The 21,107-nt window shown below is 34.1% G+C and overlaps 1 protein-coding gene across 5 annotated transcripts in view; it reads right to left on the bottom strand.

Moving 5' to 3' along the window:
• LOC311438456 (neurabin-1-like) overlaps positions 1-21,107 on the bottom strand; it is a 56,379-nt gene that overhangs the window by 8,883 nt on the left and 26,389 nt on the right. For 3 of the 5 annotated variants that reach the window (XM_084522843.1, XM_084522846.1, XM_084522844.1), the window contains 10 exons: positions 20,049-20,192; positions 18,429-18,482; positions 15,450-15,679; positions 13,221-13,317; positions 12,951-13,140; positions 12,016-12,167; positions 9,806-10,139; positions 6,129-6,213; positions 4,990-5,061; positions 4,241-4,436 (listed from right to left, as the gene is read on the bottom strand). In XM_084522843.1, coding sequence (XP_084378969.1) covers positions 4,241-4,436; positions 4,990-5,061; positions 6,129-6,213; positions 9,806-10,139; positions 12,016-12,167; positions 12,951-13,140; positions 13,221-13,317; positions 15,450-15,679; positions 18,429-18,482; positions 20,049-20,192 — 1,554 coding nt within the window. The remainder of the gene's footprint in view (positions 1-4,240; positions 4,437-4,989; positions 5,062-6,128; positions 6,214-9,805; positions 10,140-12,015; positions 12,168-12,950; positions 13,141-13,220; positions 13,318-15,449; positions 15,680-18,428; positions 18,483-20,048; positions 20,193-21,107) is intronic. The other 2 variants (XM_084522845.1, XM_084522847.1) reach the window with 1 other exon arrangement.

Below are 21,107 nucleotides of genomic sequence, written 5' to 3'. Positions count from 1 at the left end.
TTGAGGTGTCTACATTTGAGACACAGGTTCACATCATCTGAAAATTACCTTGATATGCAAACTACTATATAGATGTAAAATATCTTTAGAAGTATTTTTATAGTAGATTGTTTCAAGCTATATTAAATCTTCACAGTTAAAATACTAAGTATTGTAAAACACTTTAAAGCTGAACATTTTAAAAAGTTAAACAATTACTCAGATATCTTTACCATAAATTTACAGCAATTATGCAGCTTGACAATCTACATAAATTATTTTCAAAATAGAAAAAACTTCAGAAATTCAGATTTTAACAAGTATCACCTTTTTATAATGGAATAAAATTACAATTAAAACAGTTAAAATGTACGGAACAGTAAAATTCAGGTTAGAAATTCAACCAATGCAAGAACTATCCCATTGAAAGAATGTAAAAATCTTCATGGCCTTTACCATTAACATTCAGTTATCACACTTAGTCTCTGTTTAAAGATTGCATCTATACGTCTTGGCATCTAATAGCAGCAGGCTCTGTGTTCAAATTCTGCCAGCAGCCACTTGTCGTATGGCCACAGGCAGGTCATCGGACCAGCCTGGAACTCCAGCTGAAGGCTATGATAAAAACAGATGCTACACCTGAAAACTTCACAACAGGTTTGGTGAGAAAATCCTTCTAAAGAAAACTAACACATGTTTTGCAGAATGTTTTCTGATTTGACTGCCTTCATTTCCAACCCAGATCCTGACCTCTACCTTATTTTTCTTTAATGACTGAAAAATAATTTTCCCAAAAGCACACCACATAATTTTTACCTTCTTAAAATTAATTTCTCAATACTGGTCTTTGCTGCCTACAAAGAGTAAGCAATTATTTATCTTTATTTTTGAAGTCTCTAATCAACTATATTTTGTGAGGGTGCCATACCATATCTTTATATGCATACATAATCTGAGATCACAGGTAAAGTTGATTTTTTAGTTGAAAGTTCAATTATTTTGTCCATCAAGCTGTTCTCAACTAATTACAATGGGAAAAAGCTACTATGGAGTTTTTCTTTTAACTTCCCTCAGAACTTCCTTGCAGAGTAATTGGGAAAAAATCAGAAACAAAACTGTAATATTTGGATCTAAACATTTAATGAGAACAGAGAAAAAATGATGAAGAAAACATGACCAGAATAAAGTATCTCAGCACCAGTTGTAATGTTTTCTCCTCCTCTGCCTCTATTTAGTTTAAACAAGTAATTCTCTTAAGGATTTAGAGCCAGTTGCAAAGATTTTTGATTCTCTAAGAGAATTTGGACAGAGGAAGTTTTGCAGGTCCTACCCCAAGGTACTGGGATATAATTATTTATTATTATCTTAATTGCAACAAAAACAAAACACTGCATACAAGTTTATGGAAGATAAGTAATGCTCTGGAAGAATAAGGAACGCGAACAGCATATATGTATTTGTACTGGATCAGAGAACAGGATAAAATCAAGGGGCAGATTATGTGCAGGGATTTAAGAAATGTGTAACTTTGAAATATTGTGAAGCTAAACAGTGTGCCACCATATCACAAGATTTTAGTTTCTTGTACTTCTACATTTCACAACCAACAAAAAGTTGATTCATTATTTCACAAAATTATGTTTTTAAGGCTAACTTTAGCATCATTTTAACAAAACAAAATCCTCCTAAATGCAGAAATTTTAAGAGGCAGATTTCACAAACAAGAAACTTAAAATTATAATTACAGTCCTTACACCATCAATATTAAAACACTACTACAGAAATTAGACACAATGCCAAAGACTTTATGGCATTAGAGATTTTTATGTGAAAAAATTTTAATCTCAGGGTTTCTACTTTTAACGGTTCTTTAAAAAGTGCTTTCACCTGATTATGTGTGATACTACGGACATCAAAGCAGAAAACATTAACATCAATAAAAGGCATATTCTTTCCTTAAATTCTACAAAGATTATTTTGTCCCTGTCATTATGTTGTCTTAGTGAAAAACCTCATTGCTGAGTGCTCAGGCAGATTTCTTTCTCAGTTTTAAAGTCCTTTAATAGGGAGGTTAACCAGCCAAAACCTTGACATTGTAGCACAAACTCAACAGTCAAAAGCAGGTTAAGAGCTACAAAGATAAGTGATTCCAAGCAGTATCTACATTACCAGCTTTTAAAACAAGCTCTCAAATGTTGCAAAGTACAAATAGCCTGACGTCGGAGAAACTGAATATGATTTTAGGATCAATTAATATATGAGATATCTGTTCTTTAACAGGGTCAGCTTTGTACCATTTTACAAAGCAGACACATAGCTCAAGACTACTGTGTTATTGCAGCTGCTGGTTTGCAACTGGCACTAAGGAAAAGAAAAGAGCAGTGAGCAGCAATTACATACTGGAGCATGAGAAGGAAGCAAAAAATAAATAGTAGGCAAGAAACTAGCTGGAAGGTTTAAGTGATAATAAGCTTGGATAAAGTATACAGTGATGAGGAAGAAAAAGGGTATTAATTAAGGGCAATGTGGAAAGGAAGAAAGAGGACCCATTCCAGTAAGATCTATATTTTTTGAGTGTGAACAAAAGTGCCAATGTAAATACTTTAAAGAGTGCTTAAAGTAGAAATGCAGCAGTGGGATTTTTATGATGTTTTGGACAATGACTTGAATCAGAAAGAAAGGAGCAATGAAGAAAAGGAGGAATGAAGAGGTGAAGAATGATCTCTGAGCCAATGACTCTTTGAAAGCTAAACCTCAAGAGATGCGTTCTGTGTAGATAAACATCCAGTTAGCTTTTCAATAGCCTATTAAGAAATCCCCTTAAACATGAATCTTCCTATACCAACATATTTGGCTTATCTATGGAAGCATCTTTTTGCTATTATATGCTTCAAAAGAAGCAAACAATGCAGGAACTGTAAATACCCAAGTCACATGCACACACACACACTGAACAGTGTACTGTAAAGGACAGTTCTACTTCAGGGATTAAGAAGTTCCTCTTCTTCAGTTCCTATAGGATAGTAAGGTACTGTGTGATTCTAAAATGATTTTTTGTATTTTTTTTTGCAGACTCATACACTATGTAGCCATACAGCTTAATCCTCCGACAGCCACTGTAAATTTACAGTGAGAAAACAGATGGTAATTTTAAAAACTTATTCTAACAGTATTCTAGTGCATTCAGCATCTTGACATGAAAGGCCAACTTGTTATCTGTCATCTATGCGAAACATCAGCAACTTCACAAACTACAACCCCACAAGTTTCTCTTCTAGATTTGTATCTCATTTCTCTATAACAACACATAGAAAGAGAAAAAAGAGTATTTTAGATAACCAGAGTGAATAAAAAGTGTGAAACTTAAGAATAAACTTAGTTTGTGAGGTTACTCGGACAATTACAATTTTGAATCTGACAAAATCCAAAGGAAACAAGAATAAAGGTAACTCAGTAAGACTGCGTCTTCAGTTTTAACAAAATATTTTGACAGCACACACATTGTTTGCAGACATTTCTTCATGTAAATTTTAATTCTAATACTGCCAACAGGTAAACAAAGCTACAAAATTGGGACTTTATTGAAGGTTTCAGTAAACTTGTCACCAAAGTAGCTTTTCTTCCAAACAGTTAAAACTATAAAAACGGGATTTTTATGGTTACAGACTGAACTGTTAAGTCTCACTCTTAAAATCTGGTAATAGGGCTTTAACTTAAGAGAGTGTGTTCTATAGCTGTTCCTCTCAGGTTTCAATACTTTAGAAAAAGGACGTTCTCTTCATCCACCTGTCTGGTACTCAATCCTGACATACCAGTATGGTAAAAACTGGTTGGCCAACTGCCTGGGGAGCTGGCCTCTACTTAAGTACACTTCCTCCAAGTATTAGACTGCTTTCTCATGTTTACAGGGTAAACAGATTTGACTTTTAAAATTACACTGTCCTAAAGCTAGCAACACTTTTAGCACTATAAATAATAACTATAAAGCCCGTTATTAAACCTGTCCTGTGATCATTCCTTAGAAGCCTACTTAAGCCTGAACTGCCTCCACTAATGCTTAAATTGAACGGTAAGAAATGGGAATACTGACACAGTCTCTGCTTGTGAGGGCTGTAAAGTCTCAAGCTTCTGCAGCCATGTTTGAGGTGATGTCATTCTAGGTGTAAGTCACCAAGCTTTCACATATTAAGTAAGCGTTTACAGTTTCACTTTGTCAAGATGCAACACTTAAATATTCAAAGCACAAATTAGTCATCTTTACCTTGCTTCTGTTCTTCTCTTGACCATGTTCACAACTGTCCTGTCCACTCTGAGGAAAGTGCAGACTACTACTAGAAATCTGAGGCTCTTTGTGACTGTCTCCAAACCACGAGAAAGGCATACAAGTAGGCACAGGAGAATCTGAATCTGATGCAGAGAGATTGTTGCCAGAGTCATCCAACAGTTCTCGAGAACCTCTGAAATCAGTAGATTGAATTGTTTTTAAATTGTTTAAAAACAAACAAAACAAACAAACAAAACACAAAACAACAGCAATACATACTACTCATTTGTACCTGTTTCACAGCATTGTTGATATTTAAAATAAAAACTGATAATTACCTTTGAATATCCATGCAAAATACTTTGGTTATTAACACAAATTTAAGAGTTTTTGCAATATTTCACAGAACAACAGTTCCAAATATTTGCTAATTTAATTAATTCAGCATTCATTTTCCCAGGTAAAATATTAAAGTCTCACAAGTCACTTCAAAATGTGCTCTGCTTTACTCTTTCCTCTCTGGTTTCCTCTGCTTTACTGATTCGTCTATACTACTCCATTTATTTTTCTTATTTCATAAAATCAGAAGCTCATCTCCACATCATTATATTAATTTTCACAGAATTTTCCACTGTTGTACTTGAACATACTTTAACGTCAAACACTAATGACAATTTCAAAGAAATTCTTGGGTTAAAGATTTTAGAGATGTTGCATGTATTTATTAAACAAAACAAAACAAATACCTGCTATCCAGCGAACCTCTTAGATTTTCTTTTTCTTGTTTCTTGCCCTTGCCCCCAGATTTCCGCAATCCACTAAAGTGGAAAACACAGTTTTCATATAAGGTTTACATTTACATAATGCAACATTTTTATCAGCAAACAAGTTTTCATATTAACCAGAAGCCACACTTGTATTGCTACACAGATCTTGATTTTGTAGATTACACAAGCAATTAAATAAGTATTGTCATTCAATTTTTATCTAAAAAATCATGTTAGAATTCTGAAAATTCCTTTCAAAAACATAAATAACCAACATAAGTATAGAAAATGCCAAAGAACTTAACATCTCGTGTATACAACCAAGAGGAAGAACAGAATTTTATTGCTATGTGCATATGTAGAGTGACTTGAACTAAGTTATTACTTTGACTCCGTATGTGTATGTAATAAGTCATTTTTATGAGCTATATTATGATTTATTTGTTGTAGTACTAATCTCAGTCTTTTTATGTTAACTGGCATCAACAAGCTTTCTAACTGGTTCAGAAGGAGCATGACTTGTGGTAAAATTTAGCAATTCTTCTCTCAAATCCCCAGAGTTCAGTCACTACAAAAGATGCAGGTTGCTCTTTTGTTTTAACCTGTTCCCATTCTCATAATCTAAATGAAATACAAAAATTCAATCATGATTGCTGCCTGCTTCCAAGGAGCTGTAGAGTAAGCAGCTACTGTAGACAAACCTTATGTAATGACACCTTTACTGTAGAAGGAATCAAGGCAAGACAGGCATCTATTTCAGACTGTAAAGCCAGCAGGACATAGCACTGAAGTCTCCAAAAACATTTTGGCATGAAACTACACATGGATTTGCAAATTTAAGAACAAAACACCATTAACTCCTAGAGAAATCCTGTACTCAGATAAAAACAGAAAAACCACAAGAAATTCTTTGAGGGAAAAAATATAGGTAAATAAAGTGAAAGCATGTTAGAAACATGAATGTAACACTACAGTTTCAAGATGAAACCACTCTGTCCAATGATGTTGCTATCAAGCAGTATTACAGGATTTTCTCAGCAGTTTGTATTCACAAAACATGATATTCTCCAAAAGCAACACTGAAAACCATTTATTTCCAAACGTACACAAAATCTTACCCAAAATCTGGAAATCGCCTCTTGGACTTCCCTGATGATGTTCCTTCATTTGTTTCTGTTTTGTCTTCATTTTTCTTTTCTTCTGCTTTTCAGAGAGGGGTTAAAAATAAAAATGTTATTCTAAAACGACTTGCAAGTTTCCCATATTTATGAAGATGCTTCTAACTAAGATCCTAAAACCTAAGTAACAAAGTATTTACAGCATTTAATTGTTGTTTATTATGCTTCAAGCGTTATAAAATATTCCTTTTGCATTTTTCCCCCTCACCCTGGTTTAGTAGCTTGTCAAGGCTAGCTCCTTGCAACTTGGGCTATGTATGCATGCTGCTAGCTACAGAAAGGATACCTGACCAGCACGATAGCCAGAACCTGGAGAGCAGACAGATCCTAGCAAGCTGAGTTTCTTGGAAAACAAGCTGTGCATACTGTAAAGAGATAATCATGACTTTGAAGCTCCTCCAAGACTGTGGTATTTGCAAAACTGGAATACAACCTACTAGGATCTAATTTTTCACCAGAGGGAGCAGGTTCAATTCTAACTACTCAATTATTAAGTGAAATGAAGTGACAAACTTAAGTGTAATACTACCTCCTCCCATGGATTTTGACAGATTATTCCAAGTCCTGAATGTTCTTCCTTTTGAGCTCTCAGATTACTAGATTTTTTTTAAACAACTGACATTTTTCATAATTATGCTGCCTATGAAATGGATAAAGTATAGTTTTTGTGAGACAATATAAGTTTTAAGTTCTGTCTTCCATTAAAAAAAAAGAAAAACACACCTGAAAAAAAAAACACATGAAAAACGTAGAAAGTAATGCACGTATATGCCTTCCTGGATCATAAAAATAAAAAAAAAATTAGGTCTCCTACACAAAATCAATAGCAACTTCTCTTCACATCCAACAGCTAATAATTCTTCCTGAAACTTATAATGGTTACCTTAAAGTTCACATGCTGAATGGCCAGGATTTTTTTTTTCTTCTCTATTCAATAGTTTCTTACTAACAACAGAACTTTTTCTATTTAGTTAACCTCTCTCTCTAAACATGTAACATCCAAAAATTTATAAATGCCAGTTAAATTGGTTATTTTTCCTGTCAACTTCAATATAAAAACAGAAGAACTAATCCGTAAAATGTTTTTATATTGAACATGTGTAACCACTACTCTCTCCAGAGGTAATATTTTAAGAAAAGAGGTAATTTCTAAAGTGAAATACAATAGGTTAAAATACAGACTGATATATAAATGGAGGAGAAGATAATAGAAAGGGGTATTTCAATGAAACATTAGGTAGACATTTAAATAGTGTTAGAAAGCAACAATCTGGCAGCAAGTAGCATTTAGTGTCATCTTACGTACAAAGAACTTTCAATACTAACCCTCATCCCTGATGTACTGCATTAATTAGCTTTTCCAGGGACTCTGCCAATTTTGAGAAAATGTTTACAATGCCTTGGCCATCACAATTAAATTTATGCCCCATGACTACACATAATTATGGTTAAGTAAAAAAGAAAGCAAAATCACATATCAGGTACATGCTTTGAGAAGACTTTTTTTTTTTTTTTTTTTATAAAAAACAGAAGCTAGCATAGAGGCTATTTCTAATTCTAATTAAGACTTTACAGAGGTATAGAATGAGGAAAGTATAACAGATCCTGTTGTTATTAAAAGAAAGGGTATTTATTTAAGATATTAAAAGAAAGGTTTTGCCTGCGCTGTATTGAAAAAAAAGACAGCAACTATAATCTGCATTTATAACCTGTCCTAGCTGACTAAAGTAAAACAAAGCATTTTAAATGTTATCTGATCCCTTTTTCAATTATTTATGACAAAAAAGCCAAATATTTCTATTAAATAATAATGAGTAGTGACTAAGCTGATCACAGCCTCTTTCATCTCTTCCTGGTGAGAAACAAGAGGACAAGATGAACAACGCAGTAATTCCCACAAAGTTGAAAATCAAATGTAGACATCAGGATCACATCTGGAAATGCAAAGCCAGCATTTATTTTTTTGGGGAATTGGAAATCAGTCAAACCTACTATCAGAGACATTGCTACTTAAGATGCTAGTGTTTTGCAGAAATACGTTAGGACCTTCATTGATCATCCCCAGTCTGTGACTGAGCTCACCTCTTGCTTATGTCAAAGCAACCATTTAGAGTCTAGATTTACAGGTTTGAGCTTTTACCATATCTGTTAGCTGTCTCATATCTATTCCTTTCTGGAGCTGTTTAATTGAAATAGCATTTATTTCATAGGCACCTTTTAGAAAAGACTTCAAAAATGTGAAGTTGTCTGTCTTCTTGAAATACCAAAATATACTTAAAAAGGAACTTTCAGTTACAATCTTTGAATCACTTTGCTTTCCTTTTCTCATGTAATAAATATGTAATGCACCTGCTATGCAATCATGACTGCTCACCCTAGAAGAAAAAAAGACCTTTTTCCTACAGCAGTGTACATAAAAATACATGTTTGTAGATTGTTGAAATTTATATTTTAGTTTAGGCTACTCTGATATTTGAAATTTTCAGAGTGATAATCAGAAAACAATACAAATATTAGTCAAAATTCTTGAATACCTTTAAGAAATGAGGCTTATAGCAAGTATTCTAAGGATAAGACCCAGATAAAGAATTTCAGTAGTCAAAGCAATAAAACTGTTCCCGTGAAAAAAAAGAGACAGATTTTTTTTTTTAAACTTGAAGAGTTCATTAATGCCGGGCTAATATTTTCTGGAAATTTAAATATTCAAAACAATATTACTTTCTGTCTATACAAAGAATAGTACGTTGATGTTGCTTGATAAATATGTATATAAAAATAGACTAAAAAATAAATTCTAAACCTTAGTGAAAATGTGGGAAACTTTTGAGATCTGACTGGACGCCAGTCAGAACATCTTTCCAAGTATGACAGGAATAAGTCTTAAATCAGATTTCCACACATTTGGGGGGGTTTGCTCCCAGCATTTTTCATCAATGTATATTTGACTCAGTAGAGCTACTGACTATTCTTTCACAAACATCTTTTCAAACGCAGATGACATTACTTCTCTAGTGTCTTGGCAGAGAGGTCAGGTATGTAGCTCCATTTCCAAAGCTGCGATTTGCTATCAACTGATATTCTTCTCAAGGAAGAGGAACTGACTAGACAGCAAATGCAAGCCACAGTAAAATTCATACCACAGGTAGAGCTGACAACAGAAAGTTATCTGCTTTATGTCCACATTGGAGGGCTTAAGCATGACATTACTTGTAAGCAAGTTTTAATTTCAAGGGTGTTCAAAACTTGCAAATTTTGCCCTCAAGGCCCTTGTTTGTTTCATTTTTACAAATCATCTGGGTTTGAGTCCCAGAAATGGCAGTCTCCCCCGTATAATTACTGTCATTAGCACTTTTTCCTCTTTTGAGCCATTTTAAGCACTTTGCTCATTTCACTACATCTAACGCCAACTCACCTAAAAATATAATGCAATGCACTTGTATACATTTTTGCTACCTTCAGACTTTCCTGAAGAGTTAACAGTTGGTTTCAAAAACGGGTAATTAGTAGTCAGTTCCTCTTCTAGCAAAGTATCTTATTGTTTAATAATAATTTGAAATCTAAAACCATAATATTTTAACTCCAAAGGATTAAAATAATAATAAAACTTCAGATCTTACCCTTGGCCTCTTTTCCTTTCCCTTTTACTTCTCTTTGCTTAATATTCTTGGTATGCCCTTGAGGAGAATTTGGAGCCATCTCTTCAGGAGGAGGTGAATGAGTGGTGGTTGTACTGTTTTCGTTGTTTGGTTTGTGTACTGGAGAAGAGTGTGTGGAAGCAGAAGGGCTTGACTCTAAAGGACTTTCTGTGCTTTCTCTTTGTTCAGGCTTTTCACTTTTTCGATTTATGTCATCCAAGTGGGGCAGAGTTAATTTTTCACTTATTTCCAAGGTGTTAGTTATGTATGCAGTGGAAGCTTCTCTGTTGAGAACAGGATCTTCTGAATCCTCATCCTTCAACAAATTTTGAAGTCATTTTATAAGCATGATATATAAATCATTTCAAATCTAATCTTTTACCAGGATGTAAGGATGTGCTATGTTACATGCAAACTTGCTCAGTTCAGAAAATACCAAACAGTTAAAATTTTAACTTAATCATTTGCACATATCATCTAAATCACACAAGGCTGATTTTACAGGCTTTCCCTTGTCCAGCCTATACAGAATCATAGAATCATGTAGCTCTTGCACATCCTAATTAATCATCATTATCTGGACAACTTAGAAAAATTCTGGTAAATCTTGGCTATTCCAATTAAATCGCAACCACTTTTTAAAATTGTTTCAAACCAAGTAGTTCAATATTCTACCTCTGAGACAGGCTTTCTGTTACATAACTCATTTCTTCAACTGTTTTCTCCCCTCACATCTTTCATCAAAAATCACGTTTCTTGTTTTCACATTAAAAACTCTACAAGACTGCGTATGCTCATGAACCAGTATCAACCAGTAAAAATCTTATCTTTTTCTTGCTCTGCTAAAGAAGGCTAATTGCTGATGTCCAGAATCTACTTCAAACAGAATTTCATGGGCTATAACACCCAACATGAGGATAATGATTTAATCATGATAGTAATACATTATGTTGATAACACTTGTCATGGAACAGGGCCATATTAAAGAAGAGCACAGACGTGGACTTTAACATCGACTTACATTAGAGAAAATTAGAATAGAAGCATACCACAAGTTAACTTTACTGGTTTCCTATACCGCTACCAGAAAAATGAACAGGAAAAAAATACAGCTAGAGATCTTAAGAGCTATCAATGGTATATTCACTGGTCTATCATAATACCAACTTATATCCTAGAAAAAGGTTTATGAATTCTAACTCCCAGCTTTCTCAAATAGAGTTAGACTGCTGCTATATACTTTCATGAAAATACAAAGACAATAAAATCAAGTATCGAAAGCTCATGAAATTGCAAAAAAGTTCAAGTTTAATTTAAACAAAGGAGTCAAAAAAAAAAAAAAAAAAGGCAATGTTGAAAGTTAAGTAATGCACAAGATTTGAATTAGCTAATTTCCAGGGAATTCCACCTCTAGAACAGGGAACAAGGTGTATGTGGATATATGGAGAGGAGCATAGCACAGCTACAGTGAAACTGAGAAGTGTTCAATAGGAATTCTACTCAGATGCCTTTTTCCTCATAATGCTAAGAAAAGCACTGGGAACTTTGGAATTTAAAGATAGGCTAATTGTGATCCAGCAGCCACTTATCTGAAGTCATTAATCAATATTTTTTTTCCTCTACAACTACCTCAACTCAGTTGATTGAAGTTATAGTATTCTATAAAGATCTAAGAAGGATGATGTCACCAATGCAAACTTCTCAGAGAAGTTCTAAATCTATACAGTTATGAATGAAAAAAACATGCTGAGAATAGTCAACCATTATACAAGTATGAATAGAAACAGGGGAAGCAGGTAACTACTGTTAGATTGCATCATTGGCAATATAAGTCTAGACAGAAGGAGTAAAGTTAGTGCAACAAATGGGCTAGAACGTTTGACTGCTGTGTTTTGCTGTAGACAAGTGATTATTTATGGAATAATGAAGCATTTCAGAAATGCTTAGTTTTTGAAGAGTATTGGTAACTAATTTGTTTCAGATGAAGAAATTACAAGATAGATAAGCATGTTCCACATGCTTATGATTACATTTGTGAACCTGAATAGGGCTTTCCACTTGGTACAGCATAAAAATCTGATGCTTTGGCACAATCTGAATGAAGCATGGGCAACACGTAAAATTGTGAATACAGATAAAACTAAATATACATTCAGGCTTTTGAACGCCAAATTATTTACTCATATCAATACCTGTAGATTTGCAGCCTGTTGTCCAGCACCAAGAGATTCTTTCAGCTTTGATCGAGAAGGCGGCTGGCGTTTTACTTTCAAAGCAAGCTGAGCTTTTGCTTTGTGGGCACTGGTGTCTAACCTGGGAGTATCCCCAACAAAAGCATCAAAATCTGCAACAAATATGTACTCCTTTAAAAAAATATTAGGTGAGTTCTCCAACCCACATTCCAGAAGAATATTCAGATGCTAAATCAGAATTATTCCACCAACTAATCATTACTATATGACAATCCTGTTTATACGATACTACAATATTTCAACATATATTGATAACAACTGCTAATTTGAATTAAATTTCCACCATTTTTTTATTTTTATTTTTTACCAATAATTTGTATTATGACTTTAATACTCAATTTGATTCTCAAAATGAGATTTTTTTTTATGCCTAAAATACACTTTCCTATCTTTATTTTTTAAGACAGAGATCCTTTATGAAGTCCATGAGCATCAACTGTGTCTTTTAAAGCGATACTTCTTATGTGAACCACCACCTGATACTTGATAACATGCTGGCATAATATCACTATCAGACTTAAAAATATATTAAAAAATCATAGCAAGTTTTGGTGTAAATCACAGTTTGTGAATGTGACTTCAGCTGATGTATCTCCAGTCTCATTAATGTTACTGATTTTGCTAATACAGAACCTGAGGAAAAGTAAAGAAGCTACTTCCCCGTCTATCTCCTTCCCCACAGCATATAAGAAATATGATGAGGAAATTAAAACAAAAATATCCATACTGTTTCAGTCCAACCATTTATCTAGTGGGAAAGAAATAACACTTAACTAAAAAAAAATAAAAAGGAAAAAAATAAAAAGAAAATGCCACACACATTAACACTTTCTAACTTCTGTAAAAAGTAAATCAAAGATTCTATACCTACTTACCAGAAATTAACATCTCTGAAGAATTTGGTCTTTCCTCTACGGATTCTGTTTCTTTTTCATTTTCTTCTCTTATCTTTGACTGCTCATTGTACTGGCCTGCATTTTGACAGACATCTTCCAACAAACTGCTGCCTCCAAACATATATGGCATTCTTTCATATACTTTTAGTTTATTTTCAAGCTCTGTAATCTGCAAGAATTAATATTTAGAAGCAAGGTCGAAATAAATTTTTGCATTCTCAGGTAGTTCTAAATATAATACTGCGTTACCTTTTCCTGATATATTTTCAGCTGTTCTGTATACTGCTGATCTCTTTCGTCAAGTATCCTTGAATGATCCTCCTCTTTCTTCATAAATTCTATTTCTCTGGTGAAAGAAATACATATATATATGAAACACTAATATGCAGAAATATAGAAAACTATAGAAGATATACACAGTTACTAGACAGTTTTCTGTTAGTAAGCATTTTGAAAAATCTATCTGCAATGTGTAACTATTACTCATTAATCTTTTAATGTCACAAAACAGTCCATGTATTTATATTTATGTTCTTCAGAAAAAAATATCAATTATGATGCTGTAATTCACTCTGGGCTAAAAGAAGGATGTATTACAACACCTTCTAAAAGTTTCATCTATTTCTCTACCTTTAAGAAGTTGCAAGCAAATTGTGTATACATTCAAAATATCAAACATATACAGAACTCTAATCATCAGATCTTACTCACTTCCACAAAGATACACACATACTGCCTATTGCTGTGAAAATAGTCTTTTGCTTCCATAAGCTATGGTAGATTTTTTTTTTTTTTTGTAAAAGAAAATAATATTTTAAGTTTCTACTTGATTCATCCTAAAGAAATTGTAATGATTTGTTTTACAAAACAATGGAACAATGATTACCAGAAGGAAATAAAAACAAAAATAAAGGCTACTTTTTCCTGCAAGATAGACAGAATAATGTACAAAAAGATAAAATAGGTGTAGAACAACTGAACAACATGCAGAAGCTTCAAGGACAGTCAGAGTAGTAACGGGAATTCACTGAACAGCAAGAAAATGAAAACTAGCATGTTAGCACTTTTGAACTTCCAGGTGTATAAGCTTGAGAGGAGAGTAGAAAGGAGACTGAAAACAGCATAAAAATGCACTGTAGAAAGTAATCATTCTGGATGTGGACTTGGAGCAGAAAATTCCGACTGTCTGAAAATAAGTAGCAAGTAGAGAAATTGGGACTGGAGCATTATATTTTTATTGTAATAACTAAAAGCAACAGTAGCATTCTATATTATCAAGATGCTTCTGTAAGTATTTTGCCATTTAGATAAGAGCAAAGAAGGTAAAACAAGTAGACAACTGCATGACAGAGTATTCAAGTCTTACATTAGTGTATCTAATAAGAAACAGTATCTCTACCTAAAAAAAAAACCTGTCAGTGGATTGAAAACACTGCTATCATGATGTGATTTTGAAGAGTTAGACACATATTCCAAACTCCTATTTTTTTGCAGAATTCTATTTTCTGCCCCCACAAAACACAGCTCCTTGCTAAGATGGAATCACAAGTGTCTGGCTCTTACCTAAACAACTTGCTGGACTGAGTAATATGTATTTTTCTCTGATAATTTAAACATACAAGATCTATCATAATATTTTTAAAGTGACAGTACCAGATAGTACACTGAGTAATAAAAAGGCCTTCATTAAGGAGTACTAACCATAAATCCAAGCACATACAATCTTAATAGCTTGCTTGGGGAAGAAAGAAATACATTTTTAGGGTGGTATCCCAAAGCCTTTTTCTGAGACTATCCCTTGCTCTTCCTGGTTTCCTCTCTCACATACCTTCATACGGTCTCACCTTTTCAACAAATGAAGACACTGTTGTACAGAATTAAGCAGCAAACAAAATCAATTCAACTTATGTCCCATAACATACAGTTATGTATGTACAGTGAGACAGAATTCCAAGGAGAAATATACAATCAGAATCACATTGTTAAAGCTATTAAAAAAATAAAAAATCACGAGCACGGTAATTGCTAAAATCATGAATACTAGGTCACTGGACAGTAACAAAAAACCATTTTATATCCTTTTGATGCCCACCCAGTCTGTAACATTAAGGTTGGTCAAAGCTAGATGAGTGTTTTCACAAACAATAAAAGGTACTGCCAAGTATTTCATGTCAAATTTCAACATAGCTCTCTCAAAAGTACAGATGCATTACAGTTTCTCATCTAGGTTCTTTTAAGAATTTGTTATTAAAATATTACTTTTCCTAAGCTTAAAATCAAAAGCAGCAGCAAAATTTTTGAAGAACCTTTCCAGAATTTGACTTAAGGTATGGAAGAATTCAGCATGTACAGGCCACTGCTTCCCTAAACTCCATCAAATGAAAAAGAGTGTGTTAAGCAAATCACAACTCTACATATTGTTGTCAATTTTCCTCCCATGATGTACAAAATACAGAAGCAAGAAATAGAGTTACTTACTTTTGTTGGTAATCTTTGAGCAATTTCTTGGCCTTGTTATATTTCTTTTCAAGGGCATCATATTGCTCTTGAGTTTCTTTAAGATGCTCATTCACCGTTTTGCATAAACTCTGAGCTTCCAACCAGTAAGTCTCTAACTTTTTAATTTTCTCTTTGTTTTCCTCTAAGTTTTGCTGAAGTTGGTTTCGATTTAATTTCCATTCATTTTTTTCTGCTTCAACAATTTTTAACTGAAAAGATTAAGATGTAAGAAATTAATGTAAACTAAATGATGAAATAAAAAGTACATGTTTAGTAGAGAGTAACTAAAAACAATTACATGCTTATCAGTAATATTAAAACAAGACACCAAACTTTTGAAGAAATTGTATCAACTCTTCCAATGCTTGCTAATACAAGTAAGTTTTAGAACTCAATCTCAGGGGTCTTTTATTACTTCCTTATTAGCATTGCTTCCTTTTAAAAGAGAAATAATGAATAAAATCTTTGTCTCTTACATTGACTTGTTAAATACCTTGCCATCTCTAAATACCTCTGAAGAGACCTATTTTGACACAGTATTGAGCCAGTCTTTGCTTCCTGTTAACCTTTCAATTTGCCTTAGACTTTATACTTATAAACAGCTTTTAAGCCAAAGAAAGCAAATCTGTGCACAGAGATGCCACCAATCACATAAAGAAAATATACAGAAATAGCTTTTTTTTTCTTTTCTGCTAAAGAAATAGGCAGGATTATCTGATTAAGACAGCTTTTTCCTCCCCTTTACTATTTGCTGATACAGGCTTCCAAGTCTCTGTAATGGAAATGTACAGAGTTAGAATGAAAGGATTCCTTAAACTCTCTCAAAGCACAAGAGCACAAAATCAAAAGGAAGACTGGATTCCATATACATTTCTTCTAGTTAACTTTAGCAAGTGTGACAGTTAAACCCTGTGTTCTTTTTTAAAATATTTCAGGAAGTTTTGTCTCTTTGGTTTAAAAATACCCTAGTCATGTTGAAACTTTACAATTTAAAAGAACAGAGATATTGTCCCTTAAAACAAACAAACAAAAGAACAATAAACACAAACAACAAAAAACATGCTCATTAGACTAGCTAGGGTTATCCAACTGCTAGCTAAGGAAGCCTCTATCTTGTAGCAGTGTCCTCAGCACACAAAACAAATTCATTTACCATTAATAGGTGGATTGTTCTGTAGAAAACTGAAAGCATCCAAAATTCTCTAAACTCTCCAGAACAGTTCCTTCCGAACACAGATTCCGCATGTCAAAACGCCATTTCTATAAGTATGCTAACTTGAATTAGAATAAACAGTGCTTTTTAAAAATCTCTGTTTTTGGAAGTAATGCAGGCATTGAAATTAAATTTTGTTATGGCTTTTAGCACTGAACTGGCTTTTAGTACTGATTTTTTTTTGTATTTTGTGGCAATCAATGTGGCAATCCCAATGGTGAGAATCACAACTTTCCCCCAGAAATGCTTTTTAGCAGTGAATATGCTCTTCTATGTATTTGAAAATGTATTTCTTAGATTATATTGGACTTAAAGAGCTAAACATCTCAGCTTGCAGACATTTTCATTTTCTACCTTCAAAGGCAAATGAAGTTACAGAATTTTAACACGTATAAAGACAAATTCCCTGTGCTACTACTTTGTTACCAACATCTTGTTTAATAAAGCTAATGGAAACAGTAAGTCTTTCCTGTTACTATAGTAAGACAGGGAGACAAGGTCTTCCCAACAAGTTATGATACACCCATGGATTTCTTTCCTCAAGCTAATGAACAAGAAAAATAACAATTTCCTTAACAAAGGAAAGAGATGGGTCCCCTTCAGATTAACAGCAGTCACATTATAACATGGAATGTTACCCTACGTGAAGTTCTCTGGCATTCGAGCAATGACCAGGCAGGACGCTGCCTAGTTTGTCCATGCCTCCTAGGGAACACTACATACACTTAGAAAATTCCTGCTTTTGAAACTAGTTAAGATCACCTGCTGATGGAACAGAGATGTTGAAAGGACCAATAATTTCTCGAATTACAAAAATGAGGCAATAATTTGTATTAATGCCAACATTTTTCTCAGTTTTAGCAATCCAGTGGGTCAAAGGTCAATAAAACTGCAAGAAAGAGCACTGTCAGAAAGCAAAATTAGAACTACCATAAGAAAACAAAGAAGTTATAGCTGCCTTGCCTCTCTATACCTCGAGCTCTAAATGTTTGCAATGTGCAGGAAAAACCACAATAGATACTGTTATCCAGAATTATTGCAGTCTCAAGCATTATCCCTTCCCTGTCTCTTGCTGCCCTCTCCAAACACGCTGTGACTTGTCTTATGGGTACACATTTCTTGCCAAGGGAACATGGAAGAGAAATGAATAAAAGTAGCTGCTCATCACCAGCAAATATTTCTAGAAAAAGGCCACAAACAGATTTCCATCAGTGAAAAAGGTGGCAAAATGAACAAGAAATGCTTTCTCAGATAAGCCGGAAGTGTCAAACCAATCCTCACTGAAAAAAAAGCTGGAAGAAGTTCTCCCCCCCAAAGCTGGTCAGAAACTTGAGGGAGGGAAATAAGGTAACAGAAATAGCTTTCTGGTAACAAAGTTAGGCACTGTCTGCCAATCTATACACAGAAAACACAAGTTCTCTCCACTAAAAATGTTCTTGTATTTGTTTCAGAACTTGTTTCATATGGTACTCAGCTAAATGCCATTTTACTTTAAGCAGTAATACTGAAGCATTTGTTTTATAATGACACCTTTTTTTCTCTCCTCCCTTCATTTAAGTATTGCTCTTCAGCTCAGAAATGCTTGTCTCACTTAACACAGAGTACTTACAGCCTAAGGCCTAAAACAGATCACTGTCTTCTGCTTTCAGCTTACTCCTGGTAAAATTAGCAGTTAAAAATAGTAACAATAATTATTAATAAATAAAAATATCAACACTTAAATAATAAAGTATTTGAAAACTTACCTTCTCCTTCAATTGATTCACTTCAGCTACTGTTACTGCATGTTTTAATTGTAGCTGAAATATACAAAAAAACTTCATGAGATTACACACAAAATGGGACTCAAAATGCTTATTTTTAGTATTTGTCTGATCTCCTTCTTCCTCAAACCATTTTCATAGTAGCATGAAGTCAACTTAATTATTTGTCAATTACAGGAGAAGCAATCAGGAGCTTTAATTTTAAATAAATAAATATAAGTTAAACTACAAGATCACCTAGAGTTAAAAATATTTTTTTTCTATACATTAAGAAAAGTGAGGAGGTTAAAATAATGTTTCAGTGTGCCAGGAAAATGAAATGGCAGAAATGCACTTATGATGGCAACTTACACATAGAATCAAGTAAAACTGTAAAAGTACTAAACATATATATATATACACACATATATTTTACATATCAGCACTTACAAATAAATGTACTGGCTTTGTTTTAAAATTAAGCTTTGTACTTCACAACACAAATCTTCACAGGATTATTATAGATGGATAAAGGCTACATCTAAGCCAAACGTAACGATTAGTGTTTTTTTTTGTTTGTTTGTTTGTTTGTTTTGACAAACATCAGTTGTTTCTTGTATTTTACTTTCTCTCTGTAACCTTGGGTTTTTGTTTTTGATTTGTGATTTTATTTATTTTTTTTTGGTAAAGCATAGTGCACTGAATAAACATTAAAATAAATGAATCCATGACTTAAAATCCTTGATTATATTATGTTAGTAACAGTGTGGTAATGATTCTAGCTAGGAATCTAATTGCATCCCAAGTAAATATGACACTTTTAAAAATGCCATACCCTACTGCTATGCCACCGATCCAAGAAAATGTAAATGTTCCCAGAGATCGACAGTATGAAATTTCAAATTCCTCAACATAATCATCAATATTACCAAGACAGCAAACTTAAGGAGGTCTGCAAATATTGATTCTTTATAAAAAATAAGTATGAAAAATAGTATCTGAAAGTTCCAAGCTAAGACTAAACAGTTTCTTTGCAGTATATTTTTCTCCCCCAGAGTGAAAATGACAGGGACTTAAACCTACCAAAAAAACACAGGTCCCTGTATGCCAAGCAATGCACCAGCTAAATCCCAGACTAAACTCCACAGCTCTGAATAAGACAAATAAGCTCCTTTATAAACACACAGGGAAAAGGGAGACTGATTTTCCAATTGTGTCAAGTTGAAACTCCAAAATGCAAATTCCAATGGGCCAAAGAAAAACTATGAGAAGCATCATATCTATTTAATGCAATGTTCAGACACCACAACGAGTGAGGAGGTGGTCTTGCGTTCTAACTCCTGTTCCAGGAGGTGTTTTATTTGGGGGGGGTGGGGTTGGTAGAGGTTGTTGTTGTTTAATTTAAAATCAAAGGATCATTTAATATAAATTTAGGGAAGTTGCGATCAGAAAGTTACAGAAGACCTACATTTCAAGGGATATTTACAAGAGATACTTATTAGTGTTTAGTGGGAAAACAAACACAAAACCACAATAAGGGGGACATGAACATTTCACAAAATTACACAATGTTCAAATGCTCCCTAGTGCACCACAAAGACTAACAAACTGCTACTAATATACCTCTTTAAATTTAAGAAGAGACTGTGCTGAATCCATATCCAGCGGTAAACTGATATCTTCATTTTCAGGAAGATCAAAAACTTCTACGGATTTTTCATGTAAATGTGATTCATATGTATCATCATCGTCATCATAATCATCGTCCTAAAACAAACACAAAAATCATGACATCCAGTAGCACACACACACTTTACATTATGGTTGCAGCAGCAATATCGAAAGCACAAAACCAAGGAATCACAGAATCACAGAATTTCTAGGTTGGAAGAGACCTCAAGATCATCGAGTCCAACCTCTGACCTAACACTAACAAGTCCTCCACTAAACCATATCGCTAAGTTCAACATCTAAACATCTTTTAAAGACCTCCAGGGATGGTGACTCCACCACTTCCCTGGGCAGCCCATTCCAATGCCTCACAACCCTCTCAGTAAAGAAGTTCTTCCTAACATCCAACCTAAAACTCCCCTGGTGCAACTTTAGCCCATTCCCCCTTGTCCTGTCACCAGGCACGTGGGAGAACAGACCAACCCCCACCTCGCTACAGCCTCCTTTAAGGTATCTGTAGAGAGCAATAAGGTTGCCCCTGAGCCTCCTTTTCTCCAGGCTGAACAAGCCCAGCTCACTCAGCTGCTCCTCGTAGGACTTGTTCTCCAGACCCCTCACCAGCTTCGTTGCCTTTCTCTGGACTCACTCAAGCACCTCCATGTCCTTCTTGTAGCGAGGGGCCCAAAACTGAACACAGTACTCGAGGTGCGGCCTTACCAGAGCCGAGTACAGGGGGAAAATGCAACAACTGCAAAACTTGTCAGCTAGTTACTATTCCTTTTTAGTTTCTTCTATCAGTGATAAGCTTTAAAGGTGACTTGCAAACATTTTCATCAAAATTCCACAAAACAGAGCTAAGTAGGCCATGGACAACACCAGTCACAGCTCATGCTTAAAAATATCTTTTGGATTATTGATACGTCAAGAACAGCACATATTGATAACCATATACCTATTCATGTATATAACATATAAAACCAACGTAATATACTGATAACACTAATGTATGAA

This window comes from Aythya ferina (assembly GCF_964211825.1).
Source record: "Aythya ferina genome assembly, chromosome: 6".
In the NCBI taxonomy this organism is placed as follows: domain Eukaryota; kingdom Metazoa; phylum Chordata; class Aves; order Anseriformes; family Anatidae; genus Aythya; species Aythya ferina.
This window is presented reverse-complemented; position numbering and strand designations above follow the sequence as displayed.